The 20,128-nt window shown below is 40.0% G+C and overlaps 1 protein-coding gene across 1 annotated transcript in view; it reads left to right on the top strand.

The window, feature by feature from the left end:
• Positions 1 to 466: 466 nt before the first annotated feature.
• The window catches only part of TGFBR2 (transforming growth factor beta receptor 2), a 78,515-nt gene continuing 58,853 nt past the window's right edge, over positions 467 to 20,128 (top strand). The window contains exon 1 of the mRNA XM_075827177.1: positions 467 to 725. Within this exon, the coding sequence (XP_075683292.1) occupies positions 641 to 725 (85 nt within the window). The 5' untranslated portion in view covers positions 467 to 640. The remainder of the gene's footprint in view (positions 726 to 20,128) is intronic.

Raw genomic sequence — 20,128 nt, 5'->3', positions numbered from 1 at the left:
GGGACAGTTGTCCTGCAGCAAGGCAGGGACTCCTAGCGTCGTACATAAGTATGATGCTAGGAGCCCGGCTCCTTGCACTGTGTTCGGTCCGGGACTTGCGGCCGAAATACATCCGTCAATTACGGACGTAATTAGTGTGTGTGCACATACCCTAAACCGTACAAAGCCCCTCTAAATTCTTCTATTCTGATCCTCAGATTAAAGGTGCACACACATCTGTTTACTATATAAAGGTGCAGGGCTAATTGCTCCTCCAGATTACAGTGTATAACTTTAAGAAAAAAGGTGACAGTCTCTGTTATGACAGGATTATAACGTGAAAAAACCTCCACAATTGTAAGAAGTTGTAACATGAGGCATAGAGGGCTGGCTTATGTCATATGACTGACAGCAACTGGGTGAGGTTTTTAAGAAGAAAAAAAAAAAAGAAGTCGAGAGGCCCAGCACAGCTGTTTGTGAAGTTGAAGATTTCCTGTTTCCCCAGGACTTGCTAGTGTGTGAGTCACAGAGGTTGCAGGCAGCCAACGGTGCCCATAGGAATGCAGAGAGGGCTGCTGGCTGCTCAGCCCCAGCACAAGCGGAGAAGAGAACTAAACTAAAGAAACTTTGTGGATTACTTCTTCTACAGTCGTAGATTTCTATGGATTCTATGGCTATGGTGCACCGCCTCATGTTACTCTGGACCCTGGTAGTCTCCTGCACCTCTGCCTCTCTACACTTTGTGGGTGAGTCGTTGGCACTATACCCTTTTTTGTGTATGTGTTGCATACGAATTGCGGTCCTCTAGTTTGATTGTTGGAGCAGAGAGAAGTTGGGTTGTGGTAATGTGACACTTGTAGACAGAGAGAAGAAGAGGCACCTAGGTGGGGAATGTGCTGCTTGAGGCAAGGCTCTGTCTGGGTTTGCAGCTTAGTGTGAGGATATAGTCTAGTATGTTACTTCAGTGTTTTATGTTTGTTTTGTTTTTTACTAAGGTTTGACTGTAGTAAACACAAAATGATACAACATTGATACTTTGTTTATAATAATACTCTTTCAGTATTTTTTATTTATTACATTGTATAAACAATAGAATGTTTACTCCGGCTGGGTATTGTACAGAAATGGACCGTTTCATTGTTCGGCAGGACATGAATGTAACAATTTTTCCTACCATACAATTTTACATAAAGTTTATTATCCCTATATCTACTGTACCTAAATGTGATCAGTTTACAGACAGCAAATTGTAAGGAACAGTTTTCTAAGATGGTTTTTATTGATCGATGCCTGTCGTCTTGTATTTATTATGAATATGTAGACTGTTTTCGATAAAGAGGAGCAATTTTTTTTCCCAATTTCCAGTTTTGGTGATTCATGAATTAGTTGACTATTAGGATGCACTGATCGATTAGATTTTGGCAGATTTGTGCAATAAATCTTCCGCCTGTGAATTCACCATAATAGGCAAATTGATTGTAGTCTATGGATTGGTGTATTTGTGAATCAGTGAATGTGGCAGATTGGTTAATCAGGTTAAAGGGTCATCAATATAAGACCGGTAGGGGTCTGACTCCCGATACCCCCGCCAGTCAGCTGACTAAAGGGCCGCAGAGTTATTGGAAAATATTATTTTTAAGATCCTCTGCCGCTCAAACAGATGTTGTATTATTAAAATCAATCAGAAGTGTTCACCACAGTGGCCAACTTGATACATACAGGTTGTCTATGACATTTGAGAGATTTCTGTATGACTGTTTTGTTTAAATCAGGCCACAAGCATAATAATGTGAGTGAACAAATCTATGATGAATGATCAATGATGAACATGTTAGTGTTTTATAAGCTATGGTATATAAAGAAGAGTTTTTGTTAAAAATCTCAATAGTTTCTGACCATCACAGTTTACTATAATGTACAGTAAATCATTTCTAAAAAATTGTGTGCCTCATAGTGTCACAGCGATCACATTAGATCGTTATGAGATATTTTACTAACCAGAGAATGTACTGCTAATATATTTTGCTCACAACGCATTGCCTTGACTGAATTAGGCCCTGTTTACATGATGTCAGTGATGTACGCTTCGCATGTATGCTGGGAAAAGCTCCTGGCATACACGTTGAGCATATCCATAGGGCTCCATTAACCCAACGGAAGACTGAAGACCATCCTTTTGGCCTCAGTTGTCGTATACCATAAAAAAAAGGTATGAAATAGCCTTAAAATGTATACTGTGCTGTACACATACAGTGGAAGCCTATGGACGACCTAACCCACTGTATACCTTTTACAGTGTGTTCTATCGGGAGCTCTTTCCAGAGTATACATCAATCAGAGGGCCATAACGTGATGTGAACAGGGCCTTAACAGTAAACCAACTGTATACCTTTACAGATACATTGGATAGATCCTATTCTTATTTGCTTTTTGGTTGTCTTTTACAAATATACCTCAACTGTACGACTGAACTGTGATATCAGTAGGGCCTTACGTGCACTGAAGCTTGTAGATATTCACTACATACAGATAACTTAAAATTTTACAAATTATAACTTCTGGGAATTTGATAAGTTTAGTATTTCATGCTGATGATTTCTACTAGTGAGCAGAGCTGCATACTTACAAAAACAGTGCCACACCGGTCCACAGAATGTGTGTGGCATTGCTTCTCAGCCGCGATAATTTCAATGTAGTTGAGCTGCATTACCAGACATAACCTTTGGACACGTGTGGTGCTGTTTTTGGAAGAAAGCAGGCATGTTTTTTTCAATTTCTTTAATTTCAGCTGTGTACACTAAGTATATACAGAGGCACACAAAGCCCCACGATTCTATGTAATAAAGCCACAGGCACTCCGTGTGCTGCTGTAGAAGGATATTTCTGGAATATGGTATAGGATTGAACATGCCATAATTTTGTTTCCTCACACGTTACATATAAATCTGTAAGAAAGAAACTGCTGTATGCCTGTGTATAAGGTCAGGGGCACATGAAGGTACGTTATAGACTCATAGATTACTATGGGTGCCGTGTTACGTATAGCAAGGCTGTGTGCATGAGGACTAAGGGAGATCCAAAGTAAAACTTTTCCATCTATGCAGTATATTAGCCAGAGTATATGTCTGTTATAGAATCAGCCTGTAGGTTAGTGGTTTGGGCCTGCCAGGAAATACCTCTAGAATATCATTGCTTCTACAAACAGATGTGGGTAGTTTCCAAAATACCAATTGAGCGATTGCTAGGAGGTGTTTGTATATGAATGCGAACTAAAATGGGCAAATATTAAACCTCAATCTGACATAACCACATAAAATCATGAAAGACAAAATTCTTGTCTGTGTAAAAAAAGCTACTACGGTTTAGACGGAATGCTGCAGACTGGAAAGACTGCTGTCTGTCGATAAAAAAAACCCCTCTGTTCCCGATTTCTAACAGGAAACAAACACTGAAGCTAGTGGTTAAACAATACATCTTAGCATAGCGCTGTGTATGAGAATTTACGTGGGGAAGTCACTTGCTTTTCTGCTATTATAAACAATGTTTCTGTTAAGATGATAAATGTTACATTTATTGCAACAATGTATCGACTCATCTTTACGTACCTATCATTTCCATAAGGCTCTCAGATAAAAGAGGGATTCCAGTATGTAAAGAAAGCCTAATTGCTTTAGAATAAAAAGGTATACAAATTTCAGATATACATTATGCTACAATTCCTCATTTAGTGGTGTTTTTAGTGGCTTGTTTTTTATTTTGTGTGATCTTGTAAAAGCTTTTTTTCCTGGTAATTGATGAAGTCTAAAGAGAAAAATGGCTGAAAAAAACACCAAACCTGGAGCATGCTGCGTTTTGATAAAAACGCCACCAAACAAAACGCTTATAGGGGGAATTTTTTGGGGACTTTGGTGCATTTATGCTGCGTTCGCCACTTTTCAAATCGTTTTGTGGCTCGGAAAAAGGGTATACACATGGTCCGACACATTTACTATAATTTACGCTAGAAATTGGCGTAAATTATAGCATAACATATTTTACTATCGACTTTTAGCAAACATTTGGCTGCTGCATTTTAGCACCCCCCCCCCCCCTTCCCAAAAAAAAGCCACAAAAACCCCACAGAAATTGGCCATATTACAATTGGATCATGTCATTTCAATGTAAGCTAAACAGCCTGGACCCCAGATGGTAGCTTTTACCCATACTGATATATTGTAGGAAATGTTTGCAGCTATTTTATTTGGCTCATTCTAGATTGCCTTAACTGATTATATTGTAGCAAAAACTCTTTGGCTCTGTTAATTACAGAAGCCATGACGGATACCACTGAGGCCCAAAGGACCCCATTAGCTTGCAATGGGTTCCTTCATGGTGTTCCTCGTTTTGTCAGTAAGCATAGCCACCAATGCAAACTTGAACAGTGTCTTTGTTGTGTTTTGATGTTTTCATCTATTGACCGCAAATAAAGTGTGTAAAGATAGTGAGAAATTGAAACATTGCATATTGGAAAGCTGCATACGTTTGCTATAAAACGATTAGGGTTTATTTACATAAAGCCGGACAGCCCCTTAAAGAGGCTCTGTCACCAGATTCTCAAATCCCTATCTCCTATTGCATGTGATCGGCGCTACAATGTAGATTACAGTAAAGTTTTTTGTTTTTTTTAAAACGTATGAGCTTTGAAATGGATAACTGGGCGTTTTTTTTTCGTTATGTCCAACTGGGCGTGTATTGTGTTTTTAATTGGGCGTGTTTACGTGTATGACGCTGACCAATCCGTGACCAGTCAGTGTCATACACTCATCTTCATTCATTTACAAGCAGCACAGCGTTCTTACTAGAACGATGTGCAGCCAGATACACAAGTGTCCTGATAATGAATACACATGACCATCCAGCCTGGACGTCATGTGTATTGAGAATCCTGACACTTCTGACTCTTTTCTCTGAGATTTCCAGCAAGAGAAACGAAATCTTGTTTACCTCGTAATCTCGCGAGATTACGAGTGGCTTGCTGCAATCTCAAAGAAAAGAGTCAGACTCAGAAGTGTCACAATTCTGAGTACACATGACGTCCAGGCTGGATTTCATGTGTATTCATTATCAGGACACTTGTGTATCTGGCTGCACATCGTTCTAGTAAGAACGCTGTGCTGCTTGTAAATGAATGGAGATGAGTGTATGACACTGACTGGTCACGGATTGGTCAGCATCATACACATAAACACGCCCAGTTAAAAACACAATACAAGCCCAGTTGGACATAACGAAAAAAAAACGCCTAGTTATCCATTTCAAAGCTCATTTGCATATATATATATAAAATAGCTCATAACTTGGCCAAAAATTAACGTTTTAAAAAAAAACAAAAAACGTTACTGTTATCTACATTGCAGCGCCAATCACATGCAATAGGAGATAGGGATTTGGGAATCTCGTGACAGAGCCTCTTTAAGTCCAAAGACTGCCCCAAGACTGCCCTACATGAATAAAGCCTAAAGGAATCAGTAAAAAAGACATTACCTCTGTTTCCAAAGAATATTCTTTACGTTTTCTATTTAAAGCATGCAGATTTTGCTGCAGATTTCAGGCCGTCTCTGCATCACAAATTTTTTAAATTGCAAACGTGGCCTAATATTTATATTTCAAATGAATATGGTTTTAAAGCATTGTTTTTACTGCCGCACTGGTGTAGAGCAGTGATACAAGGGACATAAGCTTAAAGAGGCTCTGTCACCAGATTTTGCAACCCCTATCTGCTATTGCAGCAGATAGGCGCTGCAATGTAGATTACAGTAACGTTTTTATTTTTAAAAAACGAGCATTTTTGGCCAAGTTATGACCATTTTCGTATTTATGCAAATGAGGCTTGCAAAAGTACAACTGGGCGTGTTGAAAAGTAAAAGTACAACTGGGCGTGTATTATGTGCGTACATCGGGGCGTGTTTACTACTTTTACTAGCTGGGCGTTCTGACGAGAAGTATCATCCACTTCTCTTCAGAACGCCCAGCTTCTGGCAGTGCAGATCTGTGACGTCACTCACAGGTCCTGCATCGTGTCGGCACCAGAGGCTACAGTTGATTCTGCAGCAGCATCAGCATTTGTAAGTAAGTAGCTACATGGACTTACCTGCAAACGCCGATGCTGCTGCAGAATCATCTGTAGCCTCTGGTGCCGATGTGTCCTCGCTCGTCTGACACGATGCAGGACCTGTGAGTGACGTCACAGCGTGATCTCTTGAGAACACGGCTGTGTCTGCACTGCCAGAAGCTGGGCGTTGTGAAGAGAAGTGGATGATACTTCTCGTCAGAGCGCCCAGCTAGTAAAAGTAGTAAACACGCCCCGATGTACGCACATAATACACGCCCAGTTGTACTTTTACTTTTAAACACGCCCACTTGTACTTTTGCAAGCCTCATTTGCATAAATACGAAAATGGTCATAACTTGGCCAAAAATGCTCGTTTTTTAAAAATAAAAACGTTACTGTAATCTCCATTGCAGCGCCTATCTGCTGCAATATCAGATAGGGGTTGCAAAATCTGGTGACAGAGCCTCTTTAAGACATAAGCTATTATAAAGCCCTTTCATGTAGACCTGTATACTGTCTACTATAGAAGTTCACACTTTGCAGATTTATGCTTATCTCACTTTGGCTACATTCCCAGTTTCCGCTTAAAAAAAAATTGGCCTTAGGATCTACTCTTTCCCTATAATCAAATAGAAAACAACATTTCACCAATTATGCTCAAGGCAAATCTTTATACACAGACCTATTAAAAAGCCATTTAGAGTTTCACAGACCCATAGGCACTTTGAGTGCCACCGTGGATCCTCCCAGAGGCAATCTATTCTCTACTAGAAGCAATGTTTCCAGTGGAGATGCCATGGAACATGCCCCAATTTTTTTGCCCCAACCTTTGTGTTCCTCCACATATAATCGCAGACACACAGGGGTTTAGTAAGTGCCGATAATTCTTTGGGCACCATATTACAGGTCCATACAACCAGAATCCTTAAAATGGCTGTGTGCATGAGCCGTAGAGGTGACCATATATGTAAGATTGCTTAGAAACTGTTGTGTATTGTTTAGGAGACGCACTCTCCAACTACTCCCCATTTTAACATTTTCATTGTTTTGTTTGTGTGCTCAAGCACATGACCATATTATCCGCCGAAAAACCTTTGAGTTGATCGAAGCCATAATACAGCACACACAGAGGCCTTGGGTCCTTCTATACAGAGATTTCATACAGAGTCATACAAAGATGTTTTTCTGTTGGATTCTGGTCAGAGAAAAAAAACAAAATGAGGGCATACTACATTGGATAGAAAACAGGGAGACTAAGGATCTCTTGTGATAAACCAGAGTACTGTACAAATAGTACGGTGCCACCAGGACACCATTGCATCCCAAAAAAAAATTGGATACTATACTTTCTAGAAGCATGGCTTCTAGAGGAGAATACCTTCTTAATATGGTGCCATATGGCGGCACACGAAGAGCGGAGACACAAAGACTTTGTATAGGCTTTATGCACACAGCTATGCCATGTGCATGATGTCTAAATCAAAATTATTGCTTTCTATTTTAGCCCAAGAAACCCTCTGAGTTCCATAAATTTCCTAGTAGACTTGTGACCACATTGATGTAATTGTGACTTTAAAGGGCAAATAATTAAGCTATCGACCTCTTCACGGCATTATCCATTTACATTAAATAGAAAGAGCCTTTCTTCATTCTCTACTTATATGTAACATGTATAATTCTTTCAGATTTAGTTTGCATTCATATGGCATTTTGCCTCCTTGTAAATAAGTCCTTGTGTGATTAATTGAGCAGAACTTCCTGCCTAATGTATTAAGGAACAATCCTAAATAAAGACTGGGGTACTGTGTCTTCCAAGGTCAAACAGGACAATTGCCCGGGGCTTCTCAATCTCAAAGATGCTGTTTTATTAAAGATTCAATGTTTTATATAACATTAAATTGTCAGAGTAGATCAATTCTGTACATTTCGTAGCAACTGAAAGGCATATTATGTAGATGTAATTAAAGGGAAACTCTATTTCGGGTATTCTACTATATCACTCACAGTATAATATTGGAACAAACTATGTGCTTGAAACAGTACTCCATGGGATATGAATGAAATACATTTAGTTACTGGCTATGTACACCTTTTTTTTATAAAAATGTCTATCAGTGTGTTTTGTGTAATACTTTATTAAAAATAATTTTTATTTTTTGGAGATACAGCTGCTTTGTATCCTGTGTACTGTGACGGGTTCAGTGTCAGCAGGTCCTGCTTATCTCTAATACACAGGATCCACCTGTTATCGATCACATCTAAGTTATGAACTTAGATGTGATCAGTAACCGCTCGACACTGCATATCAGAGATACGCAGGACACCCTGACACTGAACCCGTCAGTCCCGCTGACCTGACGGATAAGGGTTTCAGCGCTAGATACAGCTGCTCTGTATACAGGATACAAAGCAGCTGTATCTCCAAAAAGTAAAAATTATTTGTATAAGTTACGTGGGAACCCGGCCTAAGAAATATCTCTCTCTCGATCTACAGTGTATTTCATTTATATCCCAATGAGTACTGTTTCAACACATAGATTGTTCCACTAGTATACTGTGAATGATATAGCAGAATACCTGAAGTAGAGTTTTATTTAAAAAAAATAAAAAATACACTTTTCAAAGCTTTTAAGGTTTGCTAACTCTTTGCCATCTTTTTTAATATGGCCACTAAAAGTAGGATACCGTTTCTTGTATTCTGAGGCCACAAATCAGGAACCCCAGAGCAGTTGTGATGTTCTATTAATTTAGTTGATCTGGTTGAAGTACCACAGCTGTGGAAAGAAACTAGGTTTTTGTTATCTGAACTTGGGCGATATAATACATAATAATGTGCCCAGTGTTCAGCATACGTATCTAATATTATAATCTTATTATTGAGTGCTGCCAGTGATCATGATTCCGAGGCACATATCCAATTAATCATATGACTTCAAAGTTAGAGGAACATATGATGTTTTTTGCCTCTGGTTAGATACTCAAAAATGTAGATTTTTAAAGAATAACTATTTGTGTATAATGGGAATAAATAAAGAGGTTTAACATTTATCAGCTATCCACAGGATCACTAGTACTAGGGTAACTGAGCCCCTTATTCTTCCTCACTTCACAATCGCATTGAAGAGAACTTTGAATGGAGCAGCGCTTGAGTATGCATGGTGCAGGTTCCATTCAAACTCTATGGTACTGACGGAGACTGCCGAGTACAGCACTTGGCTGTTTCCATCAGTCCTATATACATTGAATGGAGTGGAAGGGTGCATAGTCCACTGTCGCACCATTCAAGTGGGGGGGCTCAGGACTCCTGTGATTGGTGGGGGTCCCAGCTGTCTAGTCATTGGTGAGAGTCCCAGCGGTGTTGCATATAAAAATTCTAAAACAACATGATCTAAAGAAAAACATTGTACAGAATTATTTTTGTGATTGTGTTGTTCTAATTATTTAGTCCACTTAATACATAAGAACATTTGTATTGCTACTGTAATTGTAAGGCATTTTCCATTAATAGAGTTTCTGCAGTCTGTGGGGCATGTCCCTGTGACATTTTTTATTAAAGTGTATCTGTGGTTTCAGGTGACTTTCCAGAATAGGCTGTCATATGTACATGAGGAATAACATTATTTCTGGACATTATATGACTTGTATCCTGAATTTATCACCATTTTTTTCCCTCTATATGTTCCATGTCTAATTGTCAGTTTGAGCTGTTGGACGGAGTCTATCTGCTATAATGTCTCCCATACAGTTTTCTAGAACACCCGCAAAAGCAGCAGCAGAATAGAGGACATTAATACAGCAGTTAGAAGCAGTGCAGCTGAGAATCCAGCACTGGGATGACATACACTTACTAGAAGCTGTAGGAGCATCTGTATGTGTGTCTCTCTCCTCTGTCTCAATCTGCAGCTCCCTCCTTACCCACAGCTATCCATAAACCTCTATGGGCAGCATGTAACCTGGTCCCTTTAGTGAGCTGATAATCTGTCTTGTCTCTCAAAATTATTTTTTTTCAGTGAATTGAGAGTAAATGATCAGTGCAGTGGGGAGGAAGATATATTACAAAGTTTCTTATATTCATCTGTACTTCTGTATTTCTGAAAACATTTTTGAAAAACAGTGACTATTTGAACTGTTAAGATGTCTGATTAAAAAAAATGTCTGTAATAGTAACGACCGTGTGAAGACAGACATAACTCTAAGTAACTCTGACCTATCCTAAGGGCACATTCGTTGCAAATGTTGGTGCAGATTTGGGGCAAATACGCAACGAATCTGCACCAACATTTGCATATTTGACAGGTAATTCAGACGTTGCAGAAAAGACAGCGGACTTGCCACAGATTTCAGTTTTTGTATTGCAAAAGCTGAAATACGCAGTGAAATTCCGCTGCTTCTCCGCAACAGACAGTGCATGCTGCGGAGGGAAAATTCTGCACCGCAAGCCTATGGTCTGCAGCGGAGTTTTCCGCAACGTCTAAACTAACTTGTCTAAAAATGTATTGAAACAAATGTAAAAAACGGCCGCTGGAGAATGCGGACTGTCCACAGCGGAATTCCACAGCAATTCCGCCACATCTGAACCTGCCCTAACTGTGATCCACTTCCGTTCTTTATACTTTGAAAAATAAGTTAGATTACAAGCCACAGCCATTCCACACCCATGGCATGAGCCTTCCAAATTAAAACTCACTTCTTGGGACGACAGGCCTCATTTCTATCTTTCCTTTTTTAAATTCATGAGGTCAGGACATTAGCTATATGGAGTGCAGAGGTAGCATTTTCACCAAGATCCTGGTGTCTGAGGGAACTAAAAAGGCAGCTGTGCCACGTAAGAACATACCAAAATGATAAATGACACAGTGTATGGACACCCCCCCAACAGTGTATGGACAGTCCACTGTGTTAAAGTTATAGACCATTCATTCTAAATATTATATACCAGTTAATCAAACATTGCTTTGTGTGACCATACTTAACATAACCTTATCTGAGGTTAAAAAAAACTAAAATAAGAACGTGAACAAATGTGTAAATGTGAAACTTTAGTAGAGAGAAAAGAAAGCTACTGCTGATCATAAAGCGTGTGGTATACATAATATGATCATGGCTATGTCCATTAGACACTCTCAAGGTGTTACAAATATGCAAAAGAAAGGCTTTTAGAAATACACATATGAAGTCACAGAATACAAAGACACTTTCCTTGCTATAGGTATTTATCGAAATGATCATATTGAAGATGATTTCATAAGAAAATATTTTTATAAGCATTATGACATAATGAAAAAACATACACAATTATACAAACACAGTCAGTGCCAATGTGAAGTCATTGAGGTTTATATTATAATAAATCTCCATTAAAAATACAAAGTTTTATATACTTGCACAATTAGGCCCCAGGCACACAACCGTAATTTTTATCCTTTAATTACGGATAATCTGCGGACCCATTTATTTCTATAGGCCACGGACACCATTCTGTTTATTTACAGACGTGTGTCCGGGCTGTAGAAATGATCCGCAAAATATAGAACATGTCCTCTTTCTGTCCCCAATTGTGGCCTGGACATGCCCATAGAAGTCTATGGGTGCGTGCAAAATTGCAGACGGCTACAGATGTGCATCCGTAGCTGTCCGTAATTGCGAAAGTGTTGCTGTTTGACGGCAGGGGATTCCTCCAGAAAATGGCGCCTAAGTAATCATGTGACCCTTTCAAGGGGTTGGGACATGTTGGTGACGTATTTGTAGCCTCCCTTTTTGTTTTTTTGCGGATACCCGTCTTTGATGATGATGAAACCTTTTTTCCTTTAGACATTGTTGTGAACAGTAATTGTATTTAATAATTGTCGAAAACCTGTTTCCTTTGTAGGACCTGAATGTTACTGCCTACCAGTTTATATCAGGGTAGTTCAAGTCCCCCATAATAATTACTTCATTATGATTTGCTGTCTCCATCTTTTTTCTTTATTAGTTGATTTTCTGCTTCTTCCATTATACGTGGAGATATATAACAAACCGCTATCAGTAGTTTATTTCTCCCTCCCCTTATTTCCATCCATAGAGATTTGACATGATAATTTCCCTCATGGACATCATGCAGGATTTTACATAATCAAACCCCTCCCGCTTTCTTATTAGTATGACTATGTCTAAACTGACTGTAACCCTGCATATTAACAGCCCAGTCATAGCGATCGCCCAATCTTGTTATTGAGGCTACTGGCATTCGCATACGTGCACATATCGCTTCTCTTTTTATTCCTATTAACTGTTCTAACCCATTCCTCTATTCCACCCCCAGTTTCACTAGCTACGCAGTCCTCCTCTTCTATACAGAAATTGCCGTTCCCTAGTTTAAACTCTCCTCCCACCTTCTAGTCATCTTTTCCCCTAACACCGCTGCCCTCTCCCCATTTAGGTGCAGCCCATCCCTATTGTAGCGTCTGTAGCCAACATAGAAGTCGGCCCAGCTCTCCAGGAACCCAAACCACTTCTTCCTACACCAATTCTTTAGTCACTTGTTCACCTCCCTAATCTCCTGCTGTTCCACAGGATCCAGCTAATATAGATTTAATCTAAGTTCATAAAAACGTGGTGCTCCATAGTGAAGACACCTTTTGATATGTTGAGAATGGACAGAAGAAGAAATAACTGTTCACCTGGGCGAGATGGGCTACTAACGGGCACAACTTTGTACAGTAGCTTTGAGAAGATTCGGACCAGCTGCAGCTCTTTCTTGGCCGGTTGTGCACAAAAGCATCCGCAATAAGTAGCATAAATAACGTGAAAAAACAATGATATCTGGGCGCTGCTGGATGAAGGCACCTGCTCGGTGTTACATTGCGTAGCCCTATAGAATAAAAAAAAACCTCTTTAAAACTGATTCCAGTCTATGTCCTTCATCCAGCAACACCCAGATATCCTTGTTTTTTTACTTGTATTTATGGTCATCTAAGTTCATCATTTAGATGTGATCGATATTAGGTGGATCCTGTGTGTCAGAGATAAGCAGGACCCACTCTCAGATGAGCCATTATTTTAGCTGAAATGACCGAATTGGTTGAGAGAGATCAATACAGCTTCTAGGTATACGGGATATATAGAAGCTGTATTGTAAAAAGTAGAAACTGTTTTTTAATAAAAGTAAATTTGAAAGTTGCATAAAATCACATAACACATTCATTGTGTACACCGTCTTTAAGATTCCCTACCAGCTCGATCTCCGCCAGAAGAATCCGCACCTTCCAAGAGCTGAATTTACAAGGTTCTACTACATATACTAGCAATAAACTTAGGTAAGTGAAGCTCTGAAAAAAAAATGGCAAATGGCTCGAAGTATTATGGAGTATTAATTTTACTTCAATATGACACTGTATTTAAAAGGGTTCTCCAAGAGGAGGGCCTCATGCACACGGCAGAGTATGTACTCTGTACCTATGTAGAGTATTGTATTACAGAAATACTTTCCCCTAGAAGCATCTCCTATGGAGCCGTAATACAGCCATGTACCGGAGGACTAAGGCTAAATTCACACGGCTGTACTTCTTTTCCTTGATAAATACATAGATTTTGCACTAAAAGTCAGATTGCATCATATTAGAGGGAAGTAAGAAGTATTTTTTTCCTAAAGAAAGGTTTTCCTACTATCCTCTAGTGGAATCCAATTCCACAAAATTTTGGCACAATATGGATACACTTTAATTGTAATCTAGTCTGTATTTGTCATATTTGTTTGCATGTGGTGTGAGTAGATGACCAGGCCATGCAAGTGAGTCAACACAAGGCTAAATCAGCTACAGCTTGTCCGCTGCCCTGTAAGATGCACATAGGGTTGTATACAGGGTTTACATATGTATATCCTTCCTAATGTATGGATTCACTCGATGTAAAAAGTCGTCATTTATAGTCACGGTCTTCAAGACTAATTGTAACACAGGAGTTTGGCAAACAATTCCTGTGGTCTGATTAAAAAAAGTATTAAAATGTTTTAATAATTTACTATTAGAACCTCTTTCAAGGATTAATATGCAGTGCGCTCAGTACTACATACAGGACACATTTAAAATTCCTCCTGAGACTTTCACACATTGAGAGCTTTGCCTTGACATGTAACTGATTTTATAAGAGACAGGGGCACTCCCCTTGTTATTTATTTAGACAGTCAATATACTTATAAAATACATGATGACTCTTATCTGAATATCTCCGGCTGTTCCCAGTTCTTACATTGCCTTAGGTCAATGGCATTGTATCTTTTCCAGTAATATATACTACCTGTCTGTGACTGGCACATATTTCCTTCATGCGTTCCTTGCATGAAGAGGCTTGCAATCTAAATACCCTATTACATGGATATTTAAAGGAACACTCCATGCAAAACTAACCTAGTCTAGGGGATGCTACATTCTCTATTTGGTATTTTTATGAATTCCTGTGTCATGCTCCGCCCCCTAGACCCTCCACTAGGCATAAAATAGTACATCAGTTTTGCCTGGACTTCTCCTTTTATTTATTAGATTTACATTATTTACATTTTCCTGCAAATGTATAATGCTGTTATCCTAAAGTAATCTTCTAGAAATTCATAGAAAGTAGCTATTCTGAAACCATACGTGGTTAACTAGGTTAGGCGCCCATTTTACTTGCAATTTTATCTGCAGACCGTGAAAGCACTATATCAAAACTACATATGAATGAATCTTTTTATACAACTGTGCTAGCATTGTCTTTCCACAATTGCATCAAAATAATGGAGGACTTGTGTGCGTGGAATTTTTAGCACCATTGTGCGTCCCCCTCCATGTCTTGACTGCTGATCTTTCATTTGGAGGTAGCATTCTGAACATACAGTGCTTTATTGTACATTGTTAAATCGGTCATTTCTAGCAAGGATTTTCTTCTCATTACCATTATACTGTAGTATTCGGTGCCGTTATTATTCATTCTATCTGAGAAGCTTTATTACTTGTTTGTGGCAGGGACTATGATGTATGTGCAACAACACAATGACTTGGCTTGGTAATATAAGTCCTTATGAGATGCAGTCTGATGACATTTTAATAAATTATATGTTTTATGCTTATATTACATCCCAATTTTTACATCCAAGGTAATCCAAGCCTGTACGGTGTTCCTGCAACTCTGTATGCTGACATATTTGCCATTATATTATGGGGGTATTTAATGCTTTTAGGGGAGAATGTGTTCCATAGAACAGCATCTAATGGAACAAGGCACAAATCTGAATTATACAAAGGTGCAGTAACTGTTGACAGACCTGGTGCCGGGGCTGCGGGTCCCCCTGACTTAAAGGCCTGGTTGCAACTGTAACTTATAGCTGCGCAATTATAACTGCGTAACTAGAATATTTCAAGAACTTTTTTTTGGTGGATAGTAACAACTGCAAAAACAAACAAACAAAAAAACAACAAAATGCTGAAAAAGCAGGTTTTATCATAAAAATCTGATTTAAATATGCACTTTTTCTGAAGATACATTACCTGTAATAAACAGAGTGTATGTATGTATATATATATATATATATATATATATATATATATATACACTACCGTTCAAAAGTTTGGGGTCACCCAGACAATTTTGTGTTTTCCATGAAAACTCACACTTATATTTATCAAATGAGTTGCAAAATGACTAGAAAATATAGTCAAGACATTCACAAGGTTAGAAATAATGATTTTTATTTCAAATAATAATTTTCTCCTTCAAACTTTGCTTTCGTCAAAAAATGCTCCATTTGCAGCAATTACAGCATTGCAGAAATTTGGCATTCTAGCTGTTAATTTGCTGAGGTAATCGGGAGAAATTTCACCCCATGCTTCCAGAAGCCCCTCCAACAAGTTGGATTGGCTTGATGGGCACTTCTTGCATACCATACGGTCAAGCTGCTCCCACAACAGCTCTATGGGGTTGAGATCTGGTGACTGCGCTGGCCACTCCATTACAGATAGAATACCAGCTGCCTGCTTCTTCCCTAAATAGTTCTTGCATAATTTGGAGGTGTGATTTGGGTCATTGTCCTGTTGTAGGATGAAATTAGCTCCAATCAAGCGCTATCCACAGGGTATGGCATGGCATTGCAAAATAGAGTGATAGCCTTCCTTATTCAAAATCCCTTTTACCTTGTACAAATCACCCACTTTACCAGCACCAAAGCAACCCCAGACCATCACATTACCTCCACCATGCTTGACAGATGGCGTCAGGCACTCTTCCGGCATCTGAAAAGATTGCGTCTCACAAATGTTCTTCTGTGTGATCCAAACACCTCAAACTTCGATTTGTCTGTCCATAACACTTTTTTCCAATCTTCCTCTGTCCAATGTCTGTGTGCTTTTGCCCATATTAATCTTTTCCTTTTATTAGCCAGTCTCAGATATGGCTTTTTCTTTGCCACTCTGCCCTGAAGGCCAGCATCCCGGAGTCGCCTCTTCACTGTAGACGTTGACACTGGCGTTTTGCGGGTACTATTTAATGAAGCTGCCAGTTGAGGACCTGTGAGGCGTCTATTTCTCAAACTAGAGACTCTAATGTACTTGTCTTGTTGCTCAGTTGTGCAGCGAGGCCTCCCACTTCTCTTTCTACTCTGGTTAGAGCCTGTGTGTGCTGTCCTCTGAAGGGAGTAGTACACACCGTTGTAGGAAATCTTCAGTTTCTTGGCAATTTCTCACATGGAATAGCCTTCATTTCTAAGAACAAGAATAGACTGTCGAGTTTCACATGAAAGTTCTCTTTTTCTAGCCATTTTGAGAGTTTAATCGAACCCACAAATGCAATGCTCCAGATTCTCAATTAGCTCAAAGGAAGGTCAGTTTTATAGCTCCTCTAAACAGAAAAACTGTTTACAGCGGTGCTAACATAAGTGCACAAGGGTTTTGAAGTGTTTTCTAGTCATCCATTAGCCTTCTAACACAGTTAGCAAACACAATGTACCATTAGAACACTGGAGTGATGGTTGCTGGAAATGGGCCTCTATACATCTATGTGGATATTGCATTAAAAACCAGACGTTTGCAGCTAGAATAGTCATTTACCACATTAACAATGTATAGAGTGTATTTCTGATTAATTTAATGTTATCTTCATTGAAAAAACTGTGCTTTTCTTTCAAAAATAAGGAAATTTCTAAGTGACCCTAAACTTTTGAAAGTTAGTGTATATTTACTATAAAGGAATGTATGTGCTCTGGTACAGCCGAAGGTCAATCCGATAGCAGAACATTTTTATTTTTACAATTCTACCGGAGTTTGCCATGTTAGGAGTTGTGTCACTGTGGTGAAACTGCCGTACATTTTTATTTGTGATAGCTGCAGCTTAGTGGTTTGGGTGCAGTATGTAAAATTGCCCTAGGTTATATATCTTTAGTACCTCGGTGTAGTTAACTTAGCGTGAAATGTTGTCAAAAGGTCTATATTGATCGCTACTGCATGCAACCTTTGTTAGGATTACAATGAGAACCAATAAAAAATATAGGTTACTTGGCTTCCTAAGAAATTGGTGTGTGTCTGAAATATGGATTTTAGACTATAGCCACATTTGGGGCAGGGACTGTTTCTCTGTACGGTGCTGCAGAATACTTTGGCGCTATGTAAGCAACAATAAATAAATTAAACGGGCTGGTCAAGCCATCTCTCTGGTTGTATTGTGTGGTATTGTCAACACTGTAGTCCTAGCCTGTATACTCAAACATCTCTTCCTGCTTCCTCTCAAAGTACTTGGCACACCCAATCTTTTATGCATCCCATCTCTTTCTTTGTACATGTTGTCCAAGAACAGTAAATGTAAAGTAAAAAAAACTATATTTGAATGCACAAACACAAACAATGGTGTGCTATTACTTGGTTTCTGCTTTAATAGTTAACTAAAACAGGATACAAGATCATATAGGTTGAGGTGGTGGAAGCGCTCATTGCCAGGTATTACTTCAGTGGCAATCATCCCAGACCCAGATGTTTGCCCAGTTTCTGTGAAGAGAAAACATTCCATCTGTAAAGGGGGAGGGGGTGGGGGTCAAAGAATTAAAAGGCATCAATACTGTTTTAAAGGTTACCTATAATTTTTTAAAGAAAGCAGCATCATAAATATGTCTTGTCTACACACACATTCTTGTAAAAATCTTGGCTGCCCATTGCTGCCACAAGGGGTCAATCTGTAAATGTATGCAGTTTAGGTCACCAGGAGCTATATAGAACGGTATACAATTTGGCACCCTAGTGGTGGCAACAGGAATGGGTTATTTTACAGATATAAGTGTAGTAGGGCAACCCAGAAGAGGTGCTGTGTACTAAAGATACAGATACCATACGCTTATGAAGTATATTATAAAAAAAATACCCAAATTCATGTATGCTGTTTTATTTTCTGTAACGTTTTTAACATTGTAAATTATAACTGTAATGACAGGGGGGTAGGGGAACAGACAGTGAGCCCTAATCTACCCACCACTCAGTCCCTTCCTACTTGCAACGACCCGCCCTAGGCGACGGGGTACAACTGGGCGACGGTCCCTACGCTCAGTAGGTGCACGACAGACAAACGGACAAGGGGACACAAACAAAGGGAAATGGGGCAGTTGCCCACGGGAACACCGTGAGCAACAAGAGAGGTGAACGAGCTGAGTCAAACCAGGAATGTACGAGGTACCAAACACAGAGCAGGAGAGTAGTCAGAAAGCCGGGGTCAGTAAGAAGCAAGGTCAAATAGCTAGGAGCTGCAGCAAGGCCAGGAAACCACACGAGAAGAATCACAAGCAAAGGAGGAACAGGAAAGGCAGGTATAAATAGACAGAGGGCGGAACTAGCTCCATCTGGCGAGGCTGCGATAGGCTCTCCCACTCCTAAGCCTGCCATCCTGATTTGTGGAAGATGGAGTCAGTCTCAGAGACAAAGAACCAGGTGCAGACTGATTACCCATGGGCGTATACACAGAAGTGCCTGGCAGATCCTTTACAGTAACCCCCTTTTATGAGGGGCCACCGGACCCTTTCTAAGTGGACCTGGTTTATTGGGGAAACGAAAGTGGAACTTCCTGACCAATACCCCAGCGTGAACATCCCGGGCGGGTACCCAAGTCCTCTCCTCAGGCCCGTATCCTCTCCAATGGACCAGGTACTGGAGGGAGCCTTGGACCATCTTGCTGTCCACAATCTTGGCCACCTCGAATTCCACCCCCTCAGGGGTAAAAACGGGAACAGGAGGTTTCCTCGAGGGAGCCAAGGACGGGGAGCAGCCTTTAAGGAGGGAGGCATGAAACACGTCGTGTATACGAAAAGATGGGGGCAACTCCAGTCGGAAGGAGACAGGATTGAGGACTTCGATGACCTTATACGGCCCTTTAAACGGGGGAGCAAACTTCTTGGACGGGACCTTAAGGCGCAAGTTCTTAGATGATAACCACACCAGATCCCCGACCATAAACAAGGGGTTAGCAGAACGTCTTCTATCAGCCTGAGTTTTTTGTATACTCTGGGACGCCTCTAGGTTCTTCTGAACCTGGGCCCAGACTGTGCACAGTTCCCAATGAACGACCTCTACCTCGGGATTGTTGGAACTACCAGGTGAAACGGAGGAGAACCATGGATTAAACCCAAAATTACAGAAAAAGGGGGAGACCCCTGACGAGTTACTGACCCGGTTATTAAGGGAAAATTCGGCGAGGGAAATGAATGAGACCCAATCATATTGACAGTCAGAGATAAAACACCTTAAATATTGTTCTAGAGACTGATTAGTCCTCTCAGTTTGGCCATTAGTTTCAGGATGGAAGGCAGAGGAGAAGGACAGATCAATCTCCAACTTTTTACAGAAGGCTCTCCAAAACAATGAAACAAATTGTACCCCTCTGTCCGAAACAATATTGACAGGGACCCCATGGAGACGCAGGATGTGTTTGACAAACAAGGTAGCTAACGTCTTAGCATTGGGTAGTTTCTTGAGGGGCACAATGTGGCACATCTTACTGAAGCGGTCTACTACCACCCACACCACCGACTTGCCTTGAGATGGAGGCAAATCGGTGATAAAATCCATGGAGATATGG

This window comes from Rhinoderma darwinii, chromosome 5 (genome assembly GCF_050947455.1).
Source record: "Rhinoderma darwinii isolate aRhiDar2 chromosome 5, aRhiDar2.hap1, whole genome shotgun sequence".
Taxonomy (NCBI): Eukaryota; Metazoa; Chordata; class Amphibia; order Anura; family Rhinodermatidae; genus Rhinoderma; species Rhinoderma darwinii.
This window is presented reverse-complemented; position numbering and strand designations above follow the sequence as displayed.